Source organism: Xenopus laevis, chromosome 6S, assembly GCF_017654675.1.
Source record: "Xenopus laevis strain J_2021 chromosome 6S, Xenopus_laevis_v10.1, whole genome shotgun sequence".
Lineage (NCBI taxonomy): Eukaryota > Metazoa > Chordata > Amphibia > Anura > Pipidae > Xenopus > Xenopus laevis.
This window is the reverse complement of record NC_054382.1, coordinates 28,927,266-28,953,822: the sequence shown is the minus strand read 5'-3', so window position 1 is coordinate 28,953,822 and position 26,557 is coordinate 28,927,266. Positions and strand designations below refer to the sequence as shown.

The window sequence follows — 26,557 nt, the reverse complement described above, 5'->3', positions numbered from 1 at the left end:
TTTGTTTGCATCTGTAAAGTTTGGCCATTTTGACCAGCATCTCTTTAAAACATATAACTTTAAAATGCTCCTAGAAAGAATGCTATACTTTCCACATATTTTCTGCCAAATCTCAAATCTCAGAACTTGCACTTTTAACGGTTCTGCTCATAAAAAACGTAGGGCTCCCTAAATCTGTTTTTAGGATTTTCTTGGACACACATCAGTTGCTACCTCAAATTTTTTACCTTCCTAAACACCTAAAAATAATTCATCCAATTTTTTACATTGAATACACTATAAATACTGCAGCATTTATATTGTTGATCAGCCCAACCATATATATGTCCAGAACATGATCAGAGATACACATTATACTTAGGAAACACAACGCTTTATGCTACTCCCTAAAAAAAGTCTGCGAATGAAAATAAATCAGAATTCATTGGCCACATAACCACTTAACTGTAATACTTGGCTTGTTTTGTAACCACAGGCGCATATCACAACAGAAGATTTGCCATTGTCGTTTTGTAAGATTTTAACTGGAAGAGTAGCAGCAACAAAGCACATGGAATATTCTCCAACTGTTTCTACTATGGACAAATAGAATTGCCCCAATTATAGCACCCCTTACAAGATTTTCACATGAAAACATTGACTACGACACTTTCAAGGAACAATAATGCAAATGTGCCCTACCTGCAGAAGTGTCGATTGCTCACAAACAGGAAATGACCCAAATCTATAAAAATTTTCTTGTTACCACTACTTTTCTGAAAAATGTTGCTAAATTTCCCGATATGACATTGGACATTGACAACATACTTGGGTTAAATAAGAAATATTGCAGTTAAAATCTTTAGCTTGTATTCGATCTACAAAACCACATGGTTGTCCGTGAACCTACACTTCAAAGGGTCTGCCTTATTGCAATTGAAAGGGGTTTCACACCTCTCTCAAGCTTGCTCTTTGATACAGGTCTGATACACTGAATAGGACTTCACACCTTTCTGGATACTGCTCTGTTATTCTGCTCTAAACCACTGTCTCATCCTGTCCTATCCCCTATCCAGAGTTTGTTGCTTTTTCCCATTATGATTAAAATCCTTTATTTATATAGTGCCAACACAGTTTACACAGGGATTATTTATAATTTATATAAAACCCTGCCCCAGTTTTCCACCTCACCTGCATCCTGTGTTCTGTTGATGGCTAAGGGAAACCGAGATCTTCATCAAAGATATGACAACATTGAGATATTATAAGTAAAATGTTCATTGATGGAAAAACATCATTTCAAAGTAAAATTGAGTTAATAACAACACCAAACTCCACCAACTTAAACTTTGTTCTGGCAAATTGCTGTGATTTATACATTTCTAAAGTGACACATGTAACTAACCAGAATTTCACCTTTCAAAAGTTACCAGGAGCAAAAATTGTGATATATTTATATAACCTGATTAAGTTGTATTGTACTTCTTTCTTTCTTTCTTTCTTTCTTTCTTTCTTTCTTTCTTTCTTTCTTTCTTTCTTTCTTTCTTTCTTTCTTTCAATTATTCTTTATTGTTTCTTTATGACCGTTATGGGTCAATTGTATACATAACATTGTTGATGCGGCTCATTCATGACTATGCTTCATTGTATTATGTGAAACTATTAATATATGTGTTTTAATATGTATCAATTAAATAATAATAATAAAAAAAAAGTTACCAGGAGCGGCTATTTTCCCGACCAAGGCAAGTCGACTCTCCACATTGGTGCAGAACCCATGTAGAGATCCAGCGTCGCACCTCGGCATGTGGAATCTACAATGGGCATCTACAAGAGCAGAAGTGAGAGGAACTAGTGGACCGGTCAAATGAATATGATTTTGTTACTTTATTTCCCATGATGAAGCAGTATTAAAGAAAAAAACACACACTTACATTTGAAAAACTGTCCACTTTCCCTGCAAGCTCCATCCCATTGGTGACCCCTGCAAGAGTTAAGTCCCCCTGGATTTTTATAACCTTCAAATTAGATGTTTTTTATTTAGAGATGCACTTAATCCACTATTTTAGTACTTCGACTATCGAATGGTTGACTGATTTTTAGTTCGAATCGTTCGATTCAAAGTCGAAGTCGTAGTCGAAGGTCGAAGTAGCCAAAAAAACACTTCGAAATTCGAAGTTTTTTTACTTCGAATCCTTCACTCAAAGTTAACGAATTGGCCCCTTAATGTACTGACTACAGAAGTATATAATCATGAAAACGTATTCCTTTAAAAAAAGTTGATTTATGAAATATGCCTAATGCATGGGCTGCATATATTTTAGTACAACCCTGCACAATGCAGCTTTCATAAGCCAAACCAATCATGTATTTATGGAAGAGTTTATGGGTTTCTCTAATCTTATAATATATATTACTTTCTTCCAGCACCACTAACGGTACCTAGCTGTATATTTTATTACTGCTTTAGCCCTCCCTCCTAATGGATCAAATCACTAGGCTGCAACTTGGCAATGAAGGAGTTAATCCGTGTCTTGGTAGAAACTATGTGAGTGGACAGCTGTGCCTAGTAAGCTACTCTGCTAACTCAAACCACTTCAGAAACTGAATCTCCATGCGACAGCTCTGCAGTGAGTATCTATGAAAATGTTTTGCTTTACAATGATTAAGTGTACAGCAGCACTCATAGACATGATGTATTCAGTAATAGCTGTGTTATAAAGAAGCAAAAAGGCAAGGAATAGTTACAATAGCTTGGTTCACTATCCATAAGGGCAATGTCACGTAGTAAAATCCTCTAATCTACACTGTTTGCAGTATGTAACTTTTCAGTGGTATTAGTTAAAGCCCAGCTGATTATCTCTGTGGTCATGGCAGGACCATTATGGCTATTTAACCACCAAACCATACCTGCCCTCTGAATGCAATAGGGAGTCACTATTGTAAATAGCACTATGGCACTCTACCATACTTAAAGAGGTAAACTTACTCTTAAAAGATCTATGATTGCTTCATAAATTGCACACAGCACACATTGGTGCTTGTGATTCCAAGCTCAGCATAATAATGGTCACCTGGTCCCTGCCACTGCACTTGGGGGTGTTGTGCAATGAGTGCTGACCCATGAGCACACTGGCAGGGACGAGCCGATTATCAATTAAGTCAATTGCTGCACAGGCTTTTGATCTCTGTGGGTGCCATTGATTTTATTGTTCGATGCATGCATCCTAAGGGCTCTTACACATGAGCGTTCTGACCTGCGCTCCCCTGCGTTCCGTTTTTTGGCGTTCAGCCGCAGGGGAGCGCAGGAATAGACGCAAGTCATTATTTGAAATGGGGCTGTACTCACTCAGGCGCGTGTAGGCGCCGAACGCAGGTTCAGACGCAACATGCTGCATTTTTCCTGCGTTCGGCGCCTACACGCGCCTGAGTGAGTACAGCCCCATTTCAAATAATGACTTGCGTCTATTCCTGCGCTCCCCTGTGGCTGAACGCCAAAAAACGGAACGCAGGGGAGCGCAGGTCAGAACGCTCATGTGTAAGAGCCCTAAGGGTTCAGCTACACAAGCGTCTTCAACGCGATTCAGACGGATCCGATGTGGTGTGCTATAGCAATGTCGGATGGTGTGGCAGCGTTTAGCCGGCGCGACTGTCGGATGCAGACACATCGTGCAGCGGATGAATGCTGCGACACCATCCGACATTGGTATTTCTTACCTCATTTTCTGACTTGATGTCTGCGTTTTGCCGCACCACATCGAATCCGCCTGAATCGCGTTGAAGACGCTTGTGTAGTTGAACCCTTAGGGCTCTTACTGACGAGCGGTTGAAGCTGTGCTCGCCTGCGTTCCGTTTTTCTGCGTTCAGCCGCAGGGGATCGCAGGAATAGACACACTAAGCTTTTTTCAATGGGGCTGTACTCACACAGGCGCGTGTAGGCGCCGAACGCAGGAAAAATGCAGCATGTTGCGTCTCAACCTGCGTTCGGCGCCTACACGCACCTGTGTGAGTACAGCCCCATTGAAAAAAGCTTAATGCGTCTATTCCTGCGCTCCCCTGCGGCTGAACGCAGAAAAACGGAACGCAGCTTCAACTGCTCGTCAGTAAGAGCCCTTAGGATACATGCATAAAACAATAAAATCAATGGCACCCACAGAGATCAAAAGCCTGTGCAGCAATTGACTTAATTGATAATCGAACATCGTCGGACCCCCCGGAATCGCGTTAAAGATGCTCATGTAGTTGTACCCTAAAGGACAAGGAAAGGTGGATTCACCGATCGGTGCCAATATGTTCATCCCCAGTGAATTCAATCATTATTTTCCCTGGGCTGGTTCTCATATTAGTTACCTTTCCAGGTTTCCCTAGTGTTGATTGACACTCTTGCAAGCACAGTATATTAAAATTGTAATATTCAATGGACAATGCTTATAACTTTTTCCAGTCCAGTTCCAGTGATGTAATTTTTACATGTTAAAAATACAATCCAGTTAGCCAACAAACAGTATCATGTTATCACAGAGAACTTACTAAGTAAAAGGACAGGTACATTTTTCTGAACAAGGCTTTTTGCCTACAGAAGCGCTGCCTGGGGTTCACATCTTGCACTGCAGAAACATCCCTAGATCTTTATAAACTAGAGGGGTCATTTATAACTGCAAGTGCAATTAAAGTGGCTGCAGTCAGATCCGCCAAAATCTCATTTGTAAATTGTAAGCTCATTTCTCATATATCAGTTACTGATGATATATATATTTATGTATGCACCCATTCATTGTATAGCGCTGCGGAATATGTTAAACAAGTGAATAATAATTCACTCAAGGCACGTGCATCAACATATGCTCCTTGCACTTCTCTATAGTTGCTCTTGGCACTGTTCATTGCTTCCTGTTCCGAATTTCGCCTAGGTTCATCTGTTGATGAAAAGGGAACCATGGAGCTACTGACACCTCCAAACGAGGTGGTAGCTCCAGGGTTCACACAGCAGCCTGTTCGGATCAAAATGGCAGCAACCAGACATAAAAAGATTATGGTGATTTTGTAGATAAAATAGTTGTTTCAGAATGCCACATTGAAGTAACAAATTTCTCCACTCAAAATATGGAATACAGCTAGAGTTCTTGTTAAGTTTTTTTATTATTAAAGTTTTTCAATATTTTACTGGAGTTAACATCATAATAGCAAAGATGTAGGTAAGCTGCCAAAATTGCTTTACTTGAACTTAAAGCAATTTGCAGTAGGGTGGGGATGAAATAAAACTTGGCATTCAGTTGATTCTAAATTTGTTTCATAATTTTCCGGCGTACACTAAAATTTCACCCCAGTTTAACTCCAAATTATTCTTCACACAACTTTTGTGAATTTGAAGAGAGCTGGAAGGGTGACCCTGATGACTATGAGCAGTGCTGGTTCCAGAGATAACTAGATAACCAACCAGAGCAGTTAAAGGAGAACTAAAGAAGTAGGCAATACATGTCATGCTTCAGGGTCGGACTGGGGGGCCCAGGGCCCACCGGGACTTTTGGTCCAGGTCCCCCCTCCGGCCCCCCTGGCCCCCTACTGTGATGCGCCAAGCTTTGCGTTACTGTGTGATGAACGGCGCCATGCACATGCGCGAGCTGCGTCATCAGTGTGCATGCGCAAAAACTTTTTTCCCCCCAAAATTTCGATATCGGGAGAGGGGGTCTGGCCCCGGCGGGGGCCCACGAGGGTCGGGGCCCACCGGGTTATTTCCCGGTTTCAGTCCGACACTGTCTTGCTTTATGATGTGGGCTTCCTTCAGTACCATCCCAAGGCAACCACAGCCCTTTAGCAGTAAAGATCTGTGTCTCCAAAGATACCCCAGTAACTCCCCATCTTCTTTTCTGCTGATTCACTGCACATGCTCTGTGCTGCTGTCACTTACTGAGCTTAGGGACCCACTCACAATATACAGTACATATAGTATAGAAATATCACAATATAAGGCTGATTAAAAAAGATAATTACTACATGGCAGCACAGAAACCAGTGCAACTAGCATCAGAATGTAATAATCAGCCTTATAGCATTTGCTTATATTACAGACAAACCTCATTTTCTGCTTGATAATTTGTGACGACCCCTAAGCTTAGCTTCTCAACAGCTGCTCAGAGCCCACTGAGCATGTGAGTGTCACAGACACTTTCCAAGATGGTGACCCCCTGTAACAAATTTGAAGTCCTGGATCATTGTTGCTATTGAGAAGCTGAAACTTTAGGCTGGTGCAATAAGTTATGTATATAATATACGACATTTTTATCCATATTCATTCTTGGGCTTTAGTTCTCCTCTAAAGCCCCCATACACGGGCCGATAAAAGCTGCCAACAGACCAAGTCGGCAGCTTATTGGCCCATGTGTGGGGCCATCCGACAGGCTTCACTGATTTATATCTGCCCAAAAGTCGGCCAGATCTCAATCGGGCAGTTTAAGAAATCCCATTGGATCGCGGCCGCATCTGTGCATTTATGCGGTCCTGCGATCCGTCCGCCCATATCGGACGCATTATGATCTGATCGTTGAGCCCTAGGGCCCACGATTGGATCAGCCCGATATCACTGACCTCAATGTGGGCATATCGGGGAGCGATCCACTTGTTTGACAATATCGCCAAACGAGAGGATCTCTACATCTATGGCCACCTTAACAGTATAAAATGGAAAAACTATAGCAGTTTCCTTACGAAATATATTTTTTTCACAAATATAAATACAATTCCAAACAATAAAATGCTTAATAACTTTAATAGATTTTAGTATGTAGAAGACCAACTGTCCGCCCTCTGCCCTTTGTCAAAAGTGCTGTAGTTTAACACTGGGAGATTCATTAGTTGGCAATACCTTACATCAGTGGTCCCCAACCAGTAGCTCGTGAGCAACATGTTGCTCTCCAGCCCCTTGGATGTTGCTCCCAGTGGCCTCAAAGCAGGTACTAATTTTTGAATTCCAGGCTTGGAGGCAAGTTTTGGTTGTATAAAAACCAGATGTACTGCCAAACAGAACCTCAATGTAGGTTGACAATCCACATAGGGGCTACTAAATGGCCAATCACACCACTTATTTGGCACCCCAAGAACATTTTTCATGCTAGTGTTGCTCCCCAACTCCTTTTACTTCTGAATGTTGCTCACGGGTTCAAAAGGTTGGGGATCCCTGCCTTACATTATGGGTTTATTATTATAGTTTACTTAAATTATTTTTTGTAGCAGAACAGTTTGATGTTTAAATTGGTATCTTGCTGCTCAGATTGCTAACTCAAGTAGCTGTAAAAGAGAGAAAGGAGCAGCAATAAATAAAAAGTAACACTGATGCATAATCGAACACCAAAATCACTGTTTTATGGCTGTCAGTCACTGACCATTGCAACTAAAGTGTTAGGAATTTCAGGCTAAAAACTCAGAGGATAGGCAAAAAAAAAAAAACCTTCTTTCTACCAGATACTAAAATTTAATCTAAGGGCTCTATTTTATAAGCCTGTTTAGCTGTGCAAGCACCTGTCGCACTTCTTCTCGTTATTTTGGCATCTGACTGTGGATAGAAGGGTAATTGAATACAGTTGCAAGATGGGTATGCTCCAGGGCCGCAGGGGAGTGCAGGAATAGACGCATTTCATTATTTCAAATGGGGCTGTACTCACACAGGCGAGTGTAGGCGCCGAACGCAGCAAAAATGCAGCATGTTGCGTCTCAACCTGCGTTCGGCGCCTACATGTGCTGAACGCCGAAAAACGGAACGCAGGGGAGCGCAGGTAAAAACGCTCATGAATAAGAGCCCTTACAGATGAGCATTTTTACCTGCGCTCCCCTTTCATGCGTTCAGACACAGGGGACCGCAGGAGTAGACACACTGAATTCTTTTTCAATATGGCTGTGCTCCCACAGACGCATGTAAGCGTCGAACATAGGTTGGGACGCAGCATGTTGCATTTTACCTGCGTTCGGTGCTTACATACATCTGTGTGTGTACAGCCGTATTGAAAAGAATTCAGTGCGTCTACTCCTGCGCTCCCCTCGTGAACGCATGCCCTGCAGGGGAGCACAGGTAAAAACGCTAGTCTGTAGGAGCCCTTATGGCCACATGGAGTTTTACCAAATTAGTGGTAGTAGGGTGGGTCCACATGGGTCAAAACACCCTTTTGTAGATACTTTATGTCAGACTCTGCACTGGAGAAAAGGTTGGGAATGCAAGTGTTTTGACTGTCTGTTGTTATCCCTTAGGAAGTAATTTTCAAACTTATTTCCTCTCGGGTTCCCTTTACACAGACAGCACTTAGTACATTTCCCTAACCCATGACCTACATACGTGCATATATGGAATTTGCCTCTTCTCTTCGCTTTTCCTCACCCATTTTCTTTCTGTTAAAATTCTCTTCTCCCATTCAGCTCCTCTGAAGGTCAGCACAATTAAAGTCTATGCAGGGGTATAATTGAGTGTCTTGCAGCTATCTGACAGCTAAAATATGTGCGGGTGGCAAAATGCTCTGTATGACAGAACAACTTAGAGTGATGGGCATGTTGTAACTCATGCTATATTTTCTCCAGTGCAGGCAACAATAAGTCAAAAAATACCTTTGCACTGAAGTCAATATGAATTACTGTTGATAAAACATTTCAATTGCCTATTTGCACAAAAATTGCCTACTACTCCATTTTTGCCCGATTCAAATGTTTCACCACCAGAAATTCAGAATGACTCAAATATACAAGGAATTTTGGACTTTTTGTTGCCCACACTGGAGTAAATGTAGCTTGGGTGACAATGTTCCATGTGCCGTCATCACCTTAAGTGCAACCCTCCACTCAATAATTTTATCTTACTGTTAAAAATGGCTCTACATGGGTCTACCATTTATGGTATCAGACCCATGAGAGGCCATACACATATTTGAACACATTTCTATTGTTGTGTTTAGGAAAACCAAAAAGATCAAAACCACAGAAACTGAAGCAAAGCCTCAAAGGTGCAACAGGATTATCCACCTGACTGGCCATTCATGCCCAGATCGTTGTGCAGTATTTCCAAAACTGTCCAAACTGCCCAACCAAATCCAGGCATGTATGGCCTGCTATAAATTGGATAGGATTTTTACGGATCCAGGGAAGTTGCGTGATCAGTGAGCATATGATCCAACATGTGTCCCGACATAGAGTTTCATGCTACTGCTGCTGTGCTAAAAGCATAAATGCATGTTAAGAATATAAAGGTGTAGCTACATGTTATGTCTGGGGTGTGACCGGATCCTGCAATCTGAGAAAGCCCAAGGACATAAATAATCAGGGCATGAGCACACTGTTTTTTGTCCTATAATCCAGGACTCGGGTACATTTCACTTGTGCCCAGCAGCAGCTAAATGCAACATACAACATACTGGTCCATGTTGCTTGAAGCTATAAAGAGAGAAAAGTCTTGTGTTTTTCCTCAAAATTATAGCAGCCCTAGCTGTTCAGGTGTATGACTATAACTCTCAACAGCAGATGGGGCTGAAAGTCAGCCTTCAACAACAGCTGCAGGGACGCAGGTTGAGCACCTCTGATATAAAGTGTTACCACCCTTACTGCCCCAACTGTACCTACTTATAAATGGGTGCTGGGATGCTTTTATTTGTACCCCATAAATATAACTCTATATGCTTCTTCCTGACACGGGTAACCACTTTCTTGCTGTAGTAGCCCCCGTCCTTCCCTTACAGAATGAAATACAAGATGATAGAAGGGACAGAGCACATATTTGTATGATGGGGATTACAGATTTGGGAGACAGAGAAGGTGGTGGTAGCATAATTGGGTCGCAGGCCCTGACTGGCAATCTGTGGCTTCTTGCAAATGGCAGAGGGGCTGCTGTATGATTGGGCTGATGGGGGGCTGTTTGAGCCTCTGTGTAGTTGAAATGCCAGGGCTTATTTTGACTCCCAGTCCAGACTTGATTGGGTGCAGGCGTATTTGAACAGCTCAAGTTTGAATACTAGAAAATATAAAATATGTGCAATATTTTAGTCCGTAAAAACAAATCTCTTTTCATATTGAAAAGACATTGAATCTTTCGGTCAGATTCACATGTCTCTTTTGAACCTGTTTGGATTATCTGCCTCAACACAAAACAGGCATTGACATTATACTTGTTAAGTATTTGAACAGGGCTGGCTGGAAGCAGAATTCTTTTCCCTTTGCAAACACAGCCCCCCCCCATTGGAAGCTGAGATTTACTTTGCTTTTTCCCTTAAGTTTTTTTTTTTTCCCCCAACTCTCTTGTAACTTGAGCTTGTTTTCCACCCCCTTCCTTCCACGTGACCCATTGTGGAATTTTTGTGAATGAAGCTCTATAGCTCAAAAGGGCCTTGAGGCAAATCTGGGCCGCGAGTCTATGAATAAACACATCAATCAGATTAGAAAAAAACAAGTCCTCCTATTGGCTGCCCACTGAAAAAAACAGAATGAACTGCAGCCAAACCCCGCCCAGGTTACCCGGGCAACCAATCCTGCTCAACCCACTCCAGACGGCTTCTGCAAACTGTTGCTCAGATTACAAGAGGAGGGGGGAGCTGGGAGAGTTCATCTCCATCTGAAAGAAACAAACACATGCAATGCAAAGGAACACGTTGCTTCCATTCACCCCCTCCCTTCCTCTGTGCATGTGCACACTGCTGCTGCACGAGCTAATAGAGCTGACATTACTGCTTTTTATGTATTTATGTATATTGTTTTTTGTATAGCGCTCCTTGAGAGCAAAGCACTGTACAGCAAAACAATAAATTAGTAGTAACAAACAAGGGTTCACTGCATCGATAGGTAACAACATTATTAGAAATAAAATTCACATGAATATCAAATATAATTAAAATACAGATTAAGTGCTCCGTGTCAAAAGGATTGAGGAACCTACCCCATGGGGCATAGAGTCTAATCTTTTATTTTAGGAAAGTGAAGTCCATGCAACACTTCTTTAATCCAGCACTTGCTGCTATTGCAGATCATTATGGAAACTTCCCCTTGGGCAGGTTTTGTGAATATTAGATTAATCATGCACTACAACTCCCAGCATCCCCTGGTAAAAAGGGGGGATACAGTATAGGGTTTCTTAAGGTAGTAGTTCAGCAAGAACAACAATCGGACTTTAAGAATAACTGCTAATGGGTATGCAACTGTGTAATGGAGTGTGGCACATCAACCCTTTATGGGTGGAGCTGCAGGGGTTCTAGTGCAAGGTGCTGTTTGCACTAAATGTTTCTGGGAAATCCAGAGTCTTTGATTATCAATGATGTACATAACCCAGTGCTGCACATAAACCACATGGGGACAAGTATGTGCAAGGCTGTGTGTCTATGGCACTGAAGGCTTTTGGGAAATCAGAAGTAATGGCTCCCTCATCAACACCATCAAGAAGTTTGACCAAACCATACAAAGATGTCAGACTGAGCTATTCCTGCCACAAATCGCCTGTGACAAATCTTTCATGTGGCCTAGTCTATAACAATTGTGTGTTAAGGGACATCTACAACCTAAAATCATTTGAGAAGCCATAGTATCACTTCAATGGCTGGCTGCCGGCCCAGACAGGGATTCAAAATAGGCCCTGGCAGCCCCCCACCAGCCCAATAAATAATAACTGTCTATGGCATCTTACAGCAGCCACTCTGGTATTTGCCAGAATCCAAAGTTTGAAGGAAAAGGTGCAAAAAGTCAATTTATGGCACTACCACAATAATAATAATAATAATAATAATAAAGTAAAAAACTGGTATAGTAAAGAAACTAAAAAATATAAACAGTTCACCCCTAACCTGTGGGTGCATCTATACAATACAAAAAGTATATATTTTTTCAAAGGCAATAAAACAAAAAAAGTGATTAAAAGTTCAAATCCATTTATTAGGACAATACAGGTGAAGGCCTAAAGCGTTTCATGCCTACTAGGGCACTTACCCATTATGAGTAAGTTGTCCCAGTAGGTACGAAACACAGGCCTTTTTGCTTTTGCCAATCTGGGCATAGCTGGCTGCAAAAAAGCAAGTTTGCTGCTTCCATTTATTGTTATATTTTGGTTTTTGTTTGTATTCAGTGGTTTTTGCCACCCATGGTAACTTGTGGGGTGCTGCTACCTGAGGTGAGTTTCACAGTACCCCTCTTTATATTGCAATGACCCCTTCTCTGATTTATTTTTCAGGCCCCAAAATATCTAGAGGTTGACCTGTTTTACCAATATTTATTGAAACTGTATATGAATTAGGGCCTCATGGGGCACCTATTCCTCCTGGGCCCCCCTGCTGTAGCAGGGTCTGCATCCGCTGTATTTACACCCCTGTCCAGCAGGCAAGCCTGGGTCAGAGTTGCCAAGTTGGTGGTTTTCCAGCCAAATTGGGCTACTAATTTAAACCCCAGGCGGGTTTTGAAAGTACAAACTAGCAAAGGTACGGATTTGGGGTACTTTTTGGGCCTTTGGCTGATTTGTACTTTGGAAACCAGCCAAAGTATTTTTCTTACCCTAATGTGCCAAGCCTGTGTCTCCCAATGCATGTTGGGTAATGTAGATTTTGTTTAACAATTTGCCAACTGCCAAGTTTAATATAAGACTACAATACCCAGCCTGCAATGGGACTGACTTGTGTAGAAGTCGGGAGTTACCAGATTTTGGGCTCTGTACCCCAGTCTCTCGTCACTCTTAAGCATTCTCCCATTTTCTGGTGACCTTCCTCAATTTCATGGGGTAAAAATCAGCTGGCCACCAAAATGTCTAGACTAGAGGATGATCTGTTTTACTAATATTTATTGAAAATGTAGATGTATTGGGGCCTTATTGGGCACTAGATTGCAATTGCATCAGAACAGAAACCTCTGCCTAAGTCTGGTACAAAGTCTTAAGCTGGCCATAGATGCAAAGATCTGATCGTTCGAATCGAGGATTCGTAAGATTTTCGGACCGTGTGTGGAGAGTCCCGACATTTTTCGCCCGGCGGAGATCGGTCGTTTGGTTGATCGGACAGGTTAAAAGATTTCTGTCGGCTGCCAATAATATCTCTGCGTGTATTGCCGATCATGCGATTTTCAGAGGGAGATTGTCACTTGCTTTGGTCGGACATAACTTTCATACGATTGCTGTCAGGGGCAGAACATCGGCTGATCTGTTCTTTTGTACTTGATCGGAATGGTTATTGGTAGGGAGATGGGGATCATCGTACGATCGGATCTTTGCGTCTATGGCCAGCTTTAATGCCAATTTGCCCTGCCCTTCTCCAAAGCGGAGACAGTGTCAGACTGGCCCACCGGGATACCAGTAAACCGTGTCGGACTGGGCCCAGACCCGGTCCTAGATTGGCCCCCCGAACGGAAAGAAAAGTTGTGCGCCGCAGTTTGCTCGCCACTTGCACATGAGCGCGGTGGGCCTGCTGTTCGCACATGCATGCGTTGGGCCTGTCATTCGTGCATTTGCGCAGTGCGTCTGTCATTCACACGCGCGCACAAAGTTTGCGCATGCGCACGGGGCCCCCCAAGGTTCACAACCCGGTGGGCCCCGACTGCGCCAGTCCGACCCTGCCAGTAAAACTCCCGGTGGGCCCTCAGTGTCAGCGGGCCCTCATACTGCTAAACTTTCGGCCTATTTCATGGCCATTCCCTATTTCTATGAGAACAAAGTGGCTAAATAGGAATGGAATAATAGATTATAGTATGTAAAGAAAAGAGACTAGGAGAATAGAGGTTAAGTGAGAAGAGGAAGAAAATAGTACTGAGGATGGGCCCCTGGTCTAAGGTTTTTTGGTGGGCCCCTGGCAGCGCCGTTTCTGTGTACATTGCCGCCTGAGGCGGCTCCAGTAATGCCGCCCCCCCAGCCCGATTCGATTTCCGGGGGGGAGGCAGCAACGCTAGTGCGGCGAGCGCAATTGCGCTCTCTCGCCCTAGTAAAGCCGAATTTCCGGTTCAAAAACCGGAAATTCGGCTCTTAAAGGCACCAGGAGCGTCTTTTTGCCGCCCCTGGAAACCTAGCTGGCGATGCCGCCTGAGGCGAGCGACTCAGCTCGCCTCATTGGCGGATCGCCCCTGGCCCCTGGTGTCCCAGTCCTACACTGAGCGGAGAGTTGCCTGAGCAGTTAGCAATTATGACAACAACTTATTGAGGGGCTAAAGAAAAAGTTGCACAAATCTGTGTAGGTGACATGACTTGAATGTTTAGGGAAATGCTTTCCTGTGTGTTAGTGCATGATCTCAGGGGCTTTTACACGGCCAAACAAGAAGGCAAGAGGAGAATAAACAAGCCGGCGGGTTACACTGCTCTCATTCATGGATTCTCTTCCCTGCACATATATGGCGCTCTATAAAGATCGCTTTGTACCTTCATTCAGCTGAATCGCCGCTGGGGGGGGAGGTGTGGCGAGGGGGAGGGGCGGGCAAATCTCTCTCTTTTTGTTGTTTTGGGAAGTTAATGGAGCCGGCGGAAAACAAGCATTTCCGAATTTCACTGAGAGGGCGAAGAAAGGTCAGAATGGCAACTCCCCCGGGGGATCAGGAGCCATTGTTTTTCTTATCAGAGGCCGAGAGAAGGGGGGGGAGCTTGATTGACAGGCAGAAATCTGATCCTGTAAAAGAAACAGTGAGCCAATGGGAGGGAGGGAGAGATCTATCAGTTTGGAGAGGAGGCCCCTGGAGGAGAAAGCCATAGAATTTGAGCTCTGTCAGTGGCGCTCTCTCTGCTGCTTCCACAGGAGGAGGGAGGGGGTGCAAATAATTCATGTTTTTTATGCCACACGGAGGGAGTTTTGTGCAGCCGACCGCTTGGGCACCGCTATCAGGTGGGTCATTGTGCAACTTTTATCCCCTCACTTCCGCCAGGACCGTTCCACCTTGTGCGGCGCGTGTTTCAAGGGATCCGCCGATTCTCCCCGTTAGATGCACGAGAAAAAAAAAAGAGGAAAAGAAAAAAAACCCGCTCTGATCGCCATTACTAGTTCTCACTCACTCGCAGGTCCGAGGCGTCATTTTTCTGGTGCTTTTGCGAGAGGGCAAGTTGAGGGATTCTTTGGTGCGCAGGCAGCTGGGAGGCGCGGAAGGGTTTTTTTTTATGAATGGGTCTGTTGCAGGTTAATTAGCGATGCAAATGTTATGCAGCCGGAGCTTCTCGCTCATTCATGATTTTTTTTTTTCCCCCTAAAGCCATCTTGTTCCCTGTAGATCGCTCGCAGCCGAGATTCCCAGGCAAGCTCCAGATAAATGCCCGAAACGTTGAAGCCTGAGCCCAGATTTGCCTGAGAGCCCCCAGGATGGATGGATTTTATGACCAGCAAGTGCCTTACGTGCTCCCCAATGTGAGTTCTTGGCTTTGACAAGTTTTATTTTGGAGTTGGAACAATTCAACATGGATTGGGAGGAGGGGGGCTGCGTGTTTTTGCTTCACTCCCAACTTGCGTTCTTTTTTTATCTTTTCCCCCCTCTTTTTAATGAACTTTTTTTTTTTTTTCACATAATTTCAGGATGCTTTTTTTTTATTTTTCAAAATCAGCCGCAGTTCAGCTTGTGCAGCTATTCTGCAATGTGCGTGGTGTGTTTTACACTCTCTGCACTTGTGTTTTCTTTTACTGGAGTTGCTGAACTACAACTCCCATCACCGTCCCTGCCCTAACATGTTACAGATGCTGGGAGTTGTGTGTCAAGTCTTGAGGGGGTTTTTAAAAACAACTGCGCAGGTAGAAGATCCCTGCCCCCCCACCCGACTGCTGAACATTGGCACTCGGACAGTTACACCCCCCCCTTCCCTCCTCAAGCGGAAGGGCTGTAAGGGGTTGCCATACACTGAGTGCTATAGGGGATGCTTTCATCTTGAACCAAAATCAGCGCTTGTAGTTTCTTTGACTGTGATTGTCGTTCTCTTCTAGAATCAGAGCGGGGGACCCAGTCATGAACGCTCATCCAGCAGCAGGAAAAGAAAGTTTCTAAATAGAGACCTGGCTCATGATTCAGAAGGTGAGAACTTGCCGATAAGATGCTTTAGGGCTATTTTGACTTTTTGTGCCCGGTTTACACCTCCACTCACTCGTACAGCTTAGTGCTAAATCTCCTTGTTAAAAAAAAAAAAAACAAGTTGCTAATCTTAGTATCTCAGTGCACCTACCTATGAATCACTCCCACGTACAGTACATATGTGTTTTGTTTATCATGCACACATTGTACGTTTATAGTCTGCGGCCTTCAGAGGTTAAGTGCTCCTCCACATTACTCATCCTTCAAGGCAGAGTTTATCCAACTGCAGCCATCATATGTGTGTGTTCTATATACGTACTATCCTATCCAACATGTCCTAATTAAAGCATGCTAATTGCATCGGAACCACCATGGTGCAACGACCGTCATATCCGTTAATGCAACCACAGCTGTACAAATCACAGGTCCTTGTGCTTTTCATTTGCATACATACTACACAATTTCTGTCCTAATGTTAATTACATATTACCCAATCCCTTTATCTAGTGTAGAATTGGTTATTGAAATTTATTGCAATAGGTGGTTATTATATTTAGCACTAAAGCTGCAAATATTCAACTTTCTCTTCTCCAGAACTCTTCCAAGACCTGAGTCAGTTACAAGAAACATGGCTTGCAGAAGGTAAGAATAGAAAAAAAAAAATTCTGTTTGAGATTGAAAACCCAACAGAAGAAGGAGGGTGGGGGGACAGTCCTGATCTTGCTGTCTTAATGTTCAGCCCAATTAATTGAGCTCTAAAAGAGCCACCTCATGTGTCATGCATACATTAGAGCCTCTGATGAGTTTGTCTTTGGGGACTATGGGGCTGTTCTATCCAGTGTCATCACAAATTACCAGGAGAAATTGCTTCCAGCTCACAATCACATCTGCTTTTGGCAAGAACTAATGCTCCAAGACTTCAAGTTCTGAGCCTCTGCTCAGTTTTTAATTGCAATTGATCAGGTTTATATCCGTGCACCTCCAGAGACTGCACACAATCAGCCAGATCAGGGCTTGCTGTTACCTACTGAGCAGCACACATGATTCTTTGGTGATCTGCAAGAGTACTTTTCTGATGGCACAAATTGCCTTCTCTGAGTTCATCAGGACGGGATGCTTCAAGAATTAAATGCAAGTGTCTTCTTCCCACCCTGTTCACAGCATAGGAGTCTAGGTGTGTATGCTATTATTTAGAAGAGAGAACTTGGGTTTTTGTCTAAGGTTTTAATGGATTAAAGAAAACTTTTTTTAATTAGTCACAAAATGCACATTTTGCTAAGCCTAGCTTTTAAGCATGTTACCATTCAATTCCAGTGATATTCTTCGTGTTTCTCAGAGGAAATTCTTTATGGAATTTAATGCTATGTATATCGACTTGCAGCCAAGGTTGCTGCTTAGAGGGCATCCATTTAGTTCAGGTGTCTGTTTACATTGCTTGTTTCTGATTATCTCTGTAGTAGGGTGTATTGCGTGATAAGCACGTTCGGTTTTATTGTGGCTTTAATCCCATGTATATATCTTAAGCCAACACTGATGTGAAGTTTTTGCAAAAGTAATATTGGAAACAAATTATTTGTAACTGGTGATGACATTGCAAACTGTATCTAGGAGGTAAATAATCTGTCAATTTTGATAACTTGGTGCAGGTTGTGCAGTGTGCTTTTATTTATATTTTACTGTATTATTTAAGCTGGAAGCTTCCTAGCAGATATCAATAGCTTGCATCAGTGTATTATCGGCTTTTCACGCTTGTCATAACTTCTTTCAAGTCTTTTTTTTTTTTTTTTGTCTGATTTGAAACTTTCTGCTGCTAAAAGTGTATCTAAATGGTATTATGACATTCGCTTCCTTGTCAGATTCCTGTTATAAATATTCTAGTAGTTTGTGCATGTGGAAGTTCTAGGGATGGATTAGTAAGAAATGATGGTAAAAATCTTTATTTACCGTGCAGTATTGAAAATATACTCTCAGCCTAAACATTCAGTTACAGTAACTGTTGGAGGTAATTTATGTCTGTGAATATGATAGCTATGCTTTTAAGTAGGCTTGGTGATTTATTATGATTATTTTTATTAATATTGATTAGTTGTACTCCAGATGAATCAGCGTTCTTTAAAAGCCAGGTGTATTTCTTCCTACCTGCCTGGACAGGCTTTATGCTCTGCAAGTGGCTTGAAGTTGCAAATATTTTAATGAATGTGCCTATGTCTTGTTATGAATCAGAATGGGGAAAAAAAATTAGGAAAATATATAGTTGTGTTTTAAACTGTTATGAAAATGAGAGCACCTTCCAGAGAAAGGATACTGATACCGGCCATTAGCTGCTGGAACATGTGGAAATCTCTGCGTCCTATATATTTCTATTCCTCTTTTCTAGCTGTATTGTTCAGATCGGATTTCTCTGGCCTATGAAGGAAATAAGTTAAGTGCACAGTCTATTTATATGAGATGCTGTCTGAGCCATTAGCACAAACGTGCATGCAGTTTTGGCACATTGTAGTGTTTATGTGCCTTTTGTTAAGATTATGTAGTCAGTAAAGAGACCATGAAATCTGCCAGTATATATGCCTATTAACAAGATAGATGGCAACATACCAGTTTTTTCCAGCAGGTTATGAAACCCCCCCCCCCCCCACTGAGTAACAACCAGGTCAAAGAATATGCTCATTAGTCTATCATACAAGGAAAGGAGTGAAGACATTCTCCATAACCTTGTAGTACGTGGGAGAAAATCGGCTACTGAAACTGTTTAATAATGAGAAATAGTATAATGCAAGATTAAGTCAAGTATAATGTCTTGATAATCTCTTAAACAATGTGGAAACAAGCCATCCCTTCAAAAAAGACTGAATATCCACATTTTCTGTAAATGTCCGCTCCACGGTGTAATATTGTATTGTTCTTAGCCTTGTAACTGTTAGTTTTTCAATTAGGCGTTATTGTGTTCTATTTCCCTGTAGAGTAGTTGAATCTTATCAACAGAGTGTTATTGTTGCTTATGGAACTTTATTTATTTATTTTTTTTATCAAACCAAATTCAGTTATATTGAGTGAGTTTTAGTGATGTAACTACTTAAACCCATTTTGTCTGTCAGAATTTGTTAATGTTAACCTGCAAAAATTTCAGTCAGATCCAGGTTGAACAATGGTGGGCAATTTTCAATTTTAGGTTAACAAATACATTTCTAAAATGTCTACAGTTAAATCACAATGGCCAATTAGAATGAACCAGGGTTCGGTGTTGTCATACTTTAGATCTGACCTGTTTGTATTTTCTCCATGCCCAAATCTAGATACTGCAGATTAATTGAAATGATGATAATATGTAATGTAGTAGCCAGGTAAACGTCTTGCCTCCTATCTAGTGGAGATTGTATTTCTAATACAAAGTACCGAGTATGTCCTGTTGTCCGTTCCCTCAAATCCTTTATTTTTCTGGAGATGACTATATTTTCCTGGCAGAAGGAGAGGAGGAGGTTGTCTGAACTGATTTCTACATACCAGATGGGCACCCAAGAGTGCATGAATATAACCTCCTCAAATGATTAGCTACCATTGGCACCCATCATTTTAGACAGCAGTTAACAAAACTCCACATCTCTTATAAGATGAAAGGGGCATATAGGAACTCTTGCTAAATCATGTTGTGATAAAACAAATAAGAAATATTTGTTTCAGGTACAAAATTATTTAGATGGTCTAACAGTCGAAATATGCATGTTGGTTAGGAAAACACAGGCTGTTCTATTTGCTTTAGAGAAACAAACTAGTTTCCCATGCTAGCTTGCCTATAGGTTTTTAGTTGTAATATTAATGTTGGCTCTGTTTCAAAAAAAAGTTTTGTTTTCCTATAACCTATATAGCTGTGGAAACAGTGTTACAAAGTTGCTGCTATGGGAATAAGGGAAAGGCGTTGGACTTACAGAGTAGGCCACTATCACTGTATCCCTTTTGAGAAATGGCAAAATTAAATGCAATGAAATAAAAAAATTCAAAAAAGTGCCGTTCTAAGAAACAGCAACTGTTTACAATTGTTATTTGAAACAGAAAGCAGTGTTTTTCTGTCTCTTTTTGCCGATTCTGCCTCTTGACAGATGTAGCAGAAGATGACCATTCACAGGTCTGGTTGTCTGCTTTCTCTGACTCCATTGTTGCACAAGTAAGAACCACCAGGGCAGAGAATAAAGTGTCAAATGCTCCTTTCTGTAGCAGTCGTATATATACAATTATGTAAAAGCATTTGTCAGTATCTATATTGGAAAGTTTAATACATTTACATAGGCAAAGTGTTTGGGTTTATATCCCTTTTAAGACCTTTACCATCCATTTCCCAAATGTGTTTATAACACAATTTCGTTTACGGCGTGGGCTCGTTTCCATCATGCAGGATTTGGCACCCTTCTATTGTATTTGTGTCCTCAGATTAGATACTGTTCTCTGAGTGTTTACAGTGGCCTAATGATGCTATAACCACTCACTGGGGTGCTTCAATGTGCATTATGTTGCTTCTGGGGAAGCATGGTGAGATTTATACATTTTAGATATAGTTTTAAATATAAGTAATTCCATCGGGGATGTTAAACTAGACTTTGCATATGATGCAGCACAACGTCCCATCTTCTAATAATTATCCTGTATGCGTTGTTTAAAGCGCGCTGTGTTTACTTGGGAAGTTCGTTTACTTTTAACTGCAAGTCTCTAAAGGGTGTGACCTAAAAAGACTGTGGTCGGACCGCATGCTCGATGGTGGACTGTTTTTGTGAATGAAGAGGCAGAACTCCCAGTTTCTCACTGCTTGTCTTGAGAAATTGTTCAGGAGATCAGCTGTCTCATTCACTGGCAGAAAGAATGACTCATACATCTTCTGCCTTGTTTGGCTTCAGGTCATTGTTACATCGGATAGAGCTTGTTTTAATTAAAAATACTAACTCCCTGCATGCTGGATCTCTGCGCAGCTCACCTAATCATAATGGAGGATGTATGTGTATGCTAAGTATATATTTATGGTAACGGCTTTTGTGTATTTGCGTGTTCCCTTCTAACAACTCTCTCTCTCTCTCTCTCTCTCTCTCTCTCTCTCTCTCTCTCTCTCTCTCTCTCTCTCTCTCTCTCTCTCTCTCTCTCTCTCTCTCTCTCTCTCTCTCTCTCTCTCTCTCTCTCTCTCTCTCTCTCTCTCTCTCTCTCTCTCTCTCTCTCTCTCTCTCTCTCTCTCTCTCTCTCTCTCTCTCATGATTCATATCAAGTTTTCCTGAAATATTATGTTTTTACTGTTGATTTCAAAGTGTAACATCTTGGGGGTGGGTTGAAACTGGCACGTAGATGTTAATACAGCTCCCATCACCACCTCCGCAGCGACTAATAATAAAGAGGAAAAAAATTGCTTCCGATTCCATCTGCAAATAGCAATCCGTTAGCAAGGCATTATGCTATTACTTATGGGGAGCATCCTTTGAAAACCTGTATTTATCTATTTTCATCAGAAGGGACCGCTCCTTGCTTCATATTCTCAAGTGAATGAACACAGGTATTAGACATTGGTGTGCGTTGCAGCAGATTATCGTGTTTTCAGGTGATTCATTAAAATAAAAGGTCTGGAGTATGTAATGCATGATGAAACAGTTGCAAGAGTGGGAATGTGATTTCTCCAGATAATGTCTATTGAGTAGACTGCGTAATCAGCTGTTTCCAGTTCCCAGAAGAGCACACATGCCATCCTATTGAAATACTGAGGCCAAGGATGTGCAGCTGAGCAGCCATCTCTTAATTAGGACCACACCTCCCAGCATGCTATGCTGGCCTTTAGCATGCTAGATATAGATGGTATTGATTGGTCTAGCACTATTATGGTTATGAAAGTGAATGTCTGGTTGCTATAGGCTTGCACTAGTGTTAACTTGCGGTCTGTTGTGTATTCCCTACTGCGTGCTGTAAACAGCTGGAGATGATGTAGTGCAGTGCGGCTCAACATCTGGTATAAAGTGGGTCAATTAATTCTTAAAACTGGCTTAAAATGATATTCTAACTAGTGATGCACCAAATCCACTATTTTGGATTCGGCCGAACCCTAATATGCAAATTAGGAGAGGGAAGGGGAAAACATTTTTTACTTCCTTGTTTTGTGACACAAAGTGACAGTCACACGATTCCCCCCCACCCCTAATTTACATATGCAAATTAGGATTTGGTTCGGCCGGGCAGAAGGATTCAACTCCCGAACCGAATCCTGGATTCGGTGCATCCCTAGTTCTAACAATAAGTCAGCGGAGCCCTTGACTGAACTTGGGTCACAAATTCTTTCTAGGGCCAAATCTGGTCTGCTTAACATCCAGGTTGGGACAGCCCTAAAAGTGTGTCTGATGTATAGAAGCGGAGATAAAGATAAAGGGTTTAAGAAAAATTTTGCCACGGATTAAAATCCAAGTTCATGTTTTTACAGTGCTACACAATATGTTGGCACTATATAAATACATAATAATAATACATGCTCCTATATGGATAAAATTCCATGTAAATATTATTTGGTGCTTACTAGGTCTAGAACGCAGCTGGTTTACGTGTCTTTTTCTTGCTGTTAATGATTATGCAACATAAATCCAAGATTGCTGATGCCATTTTGACAGTTTTAACCCATTTTAAACCAAAGCTTTCAACATGCACCATCAGCCTACGTTTACATGAATGCTCGTCATTCAACTGCTGTCATTTAAACCCAAGGGAGTGGGGAAATCCCAAAATACGTCAGTGGGAATAAGAGTGTTGCCATCGGGGGCCTTAAGTTGGAGTTTGAATGGGTTGGTAATGAGCAGGTGTATTTAATGAATTAGGCAGGGTGTAGCGCTAAGTTGCTTTTTCTGCTGTTACGGTATTAAGGATATTAACTACTTGGTGTATAAATGTTGTTTGTTAGAATGGCTTAGCAATGCTTATTGCTAAAGGAAGGAGATACACCATGAGACCTTTTAAGCTGTAGTTCAAAGTCTGAAGATTCTAGATGTAGTTCGACAGTCAGATTGTTCACATGGGGTAGCAGTAGCATCTTTGTTCAAAAACGAATACAGGTATTAAAACTGTTATCCAGAATGCTTGGGACCTGGGGTTTTCCAGATAAGGGATCTTTTTGTAATTTTGGATCTTCATACCTTAAGTACATTAGAAAATCATGTAAACATTAAATTAAAACCAGTAAGCTGGTTTTGCTTCCAATAAGGATTAATGATATCTTAGTTTGTACAAGGTACTGTTTTATTATTACAGAGAAAAGGGAAATTCATTTTTAGAAATTTGGATTATTTGATTATAATGGAGTCTATGGGAGATGGCCTTTCCGTAATTTCTGGAGAATGGGTTTCCGGATAATGGATCCCATACCACAAACACATCCGCTAGCAATTTCCAGTGGATGGCTGTGCATGCTGGGAACAGTGGGGGTGCATCTTTTAAAAACTCAAAGCTTCTTGTTTAACAACATTCTATTGTTAATTCATAACTTTTGGCAAGGCAGAGTCTATTGTAAATATTAGTACGTGGTATGATGTCTATTATATGAAAACCCGTTAGCCCACAAGCTTCCCATAGAGTACTGTTTTTAAGAAACTGTTGTTAATTTTCCACTGCTGTTTCATTTTATTTTTAATACGGCAGTATATTGTACTTGACGTCGATTAAACTAGCATAAATCTATGTCGATAGATGGCAAATGTTTTGTGCAGATTCAAGTTATGTAAAGATTCCTTATCTGGAAAACCCCAGGTCTCAAGCATTCCAGATAAAATATCTCATATGTGTGCTATAAGCTTTTCTACTGCTCTGGCAATCTGAATTTACTTCTGTACTTAGCATGGAGCTTCATCTAGGTAATTTAGTTTAGTTTGCTTGTAATTATTTGCTTGTAATTACCTCCCTACCCCCTTATAAAACACGTTTGGCTCTATATGTGTTTGTGTTATGTCTTTTAGTGCAATTCAAAAAGACATAACACATTGGAGTTTAGGAATTCTATATGTCAGAGCTCTGAAACATAAAACGTTAACTCAGAGATGCTTTGTGTGGTAACCAAGTTCAGCAAAATTTCTATCCATTCAAGAAGATGTTACTATTTAGAGCCTGGTATTAAGGAGCAGGCACACATTGCAGTGCTGAAATCATTTCATTATTGCTCATAACAACTCCTGGTTTAAGCTAAAATGAACATACAAATGATGCTAGTTAAAAAAAAAAAAAAAAAAAAATTACTTTTAAAGGAAAGTCTATGTATAAATGTAGGGCAGTCATAAGTGTTGAAGGGGCCCAGGTCATACCTTATCTAGCACTCAGTTTGCTGCATATGTCGCAGGTTTTTGTTGCACAATAATATATGCAACTAGTATCCTTATAAGATGTGTTTCTTTACATCTTCACTGCAGTGTGTAATGTAAATGATGGGGAGCAGTGCAGTATTTCTACCTAACTTACCCGTCTGCTTAGCTACTGCTCAGCTGTCTCACTGGTGGTCTCCCATTTTTGAACTCCTAGTTTGACGAAAATGGGTTTCAGATGCGTCCCATAGCCAGCATAGATTCGGAATGCTTGTGGAATGCTGGTTATATATACATACATTTATGTTGTCTTGAAATTTAAAGTTTTTTGATATGCGGTATAATAATATATTTGTATATACTGCCAAGTAGATGTAACTGCTAGCTCTTTCTGCCTACTGCCATGAATATAGAGCTACCTTACCACCATAACTATGAGCAGGTTACTGGCTACTGCTATAACTGTATCATTACTAGCTGTTTCTCCCTATTGCCGTTGCTGTAAGTCTACTAGTTTGAATAAACTAGCTGTGGCCCTACTACCCTGCGATGGCTGACTCCAGAGTCATCTTACAGATTTTATTTTAGGACAATGCGTCAAACTTAAGATTCTTGTTTAGATAATTCTAGCACTACTTGTTATTTAAAAGGCGTTCCGCCCTACCTCATTTTTAGGTGCGAGTTTCCCTTTCAGGCTACATCCTTTAGTTAAATAGAGCTTTGTTTTGGACTATAAGTGCTGATGCGTCATGTTGAATATTCAGAGTTAAAGATTCATAGAATGAGACTGGGAAGGATTTCTATTTTTAGTGGGTATAGTCTAAAGTAACTTTCAAAATCTTGTTGTTTCATGGTCATCTTAACTGTGCCCTGTAATTTCTGAGACTTGTATATTTACATGTATTTTTTTTTTTTTTCCCTTTTTCAGCTCAGGTGCCTGACAATGATGAACAGTTTGTGCCAGATTATCAGGCTGAAAACGGTGAGTATGGGAATCTTTTTGTTTTTACTTGTACCCTTTTGTTTGCGTTTCCTGCTCAGAGTATTGTGTTCAGGAAGCCCTTTGTGACTACTTGGTGTCTTTTTCCCTTTTACATTTTATGTTTTTTTCCTTTTATTTGATAAAGATTGTAATTGGATAAACATGGTATTTAAATAGACCATTACTTTATATTGTAGAAATGGTAATGAGACATGTTCTTTGCATATCATATGTCTTGCCCAGTCGTTTCAATACATTTTTCCTGCCTTAGCCATTTACTCCTGCATCTCCCAACATAACTAGGGCTTAAAGTTCTTGATGCTTTCCTTTATTTTGTACCCATGTTCATTGGATGGCAAGGCTGAAATTATATCCTTTTTTGTTCTGGAGTGATAAAAGGGGTTCACTTTAAACTTATTTTTTTTCCTCTTTGCATGCATTAATATTTCAACAATTGTTAAAGTTTGAAACTGTAAATATAGACTGAGGAACTGGTATTAAGGCACAATCTACACATTATTATGTGTATGCAAAAGAATTAAGAGCAAACTGGGAAATTGATGGTGGTTCAACAAAAGCTTTAAAAGGATATTGCCACTTTTTAACTGTAATCTGTTAATCATTCACATATCTGAAATTATATACAGGTAGCGGATCCATATCTGGAAACCAGTTATCCAGAAAGCTCCGATTTACAGGAAAGGCCATCTCCCATAGACTGCATTATGATCCAATAATCCAAATTTTAAAAATGATTCCCTTTTTCTTTGTAATAATAAAACGGTACCTTGTACTTGATACAAACTAAGATATAATGAATCCATAGTGGAGGCAAAACCGGCCTATTGGGGTTATTTAATGATTATATGAGATATAATGAATCCTTAGTGGAGGCAAACCCAGCCTATTGGGGTTATTTAATGATTACATACAAATTATGGAAAGATCAGTTATCCAGAAAACCCCAGGTCCCAAGCATTCTGGATAACATGTCCCATACCTGTACATAAAACTTCTGTTGCATTATTGCTTGCTTTGTGCATTAGACAGATCTGCAAGGCATTTTCATCCCTACCTTAAGTACAGGTATGGGATCGGTTATCAGGAAACCCGTTATCCAGAAAGCTCTGAATTACGGAAAGGCTGTCTCCCATAGACTCCATTATAATCAAATAATCCAGATTTTTTTAAAGTGATTCCCTTTTTCTCTGTAATAATAAAACCGTAGCTTGTACTTGATCCAAACCAAGATCTAATTAATCCTTATTGGCAGCTCAACTAGCCTATTGGCCTTATTTAATGTTTAAATAAATTTCTAGTAGACTTAGGGTATGAAGAT

At 41.1% G+C, this 26,557-nt stretch overlaps 1 protein-coding gene across 6 annotated transcripts in view; it reads left to right on the top strand.

Moving 5' to 3' along the window:
• The first annotated feature begins 2,469 nt into the window (after positions 1-2,469).
• Positions 2,470-26,557, top strand: part of etv1.S (ETS variant transcription factor 1 S homeolog) — a 57,223-nt gene continuing 33,135 nt past the window's right edge. Inside the window, exons 1-5 of one of the 6 annotated variants that reach the window (XM_018269204.2) lie at positions 2,470-2,609; positions 15,139-15,290; positions 15,858-15,945; positions 16,537-16,584; positions 25,165-25,218. In XM_018269204.2, the coding sequence (XP_018124693.1) occupies positions 15,246-15,290; positions 15,858-15,945; positions 16,537-16,584; positions 25,165-25,218 (235 nt within the window). In that variant the 5' untranslated portion in view covers positions 2,470-2,609; positions 15,139-15,245. The other 5 variants (XM_018269206.1, XM_018269207.2, XM_018269203.2 and 2 more) reach the window with 5 other exon arrangements.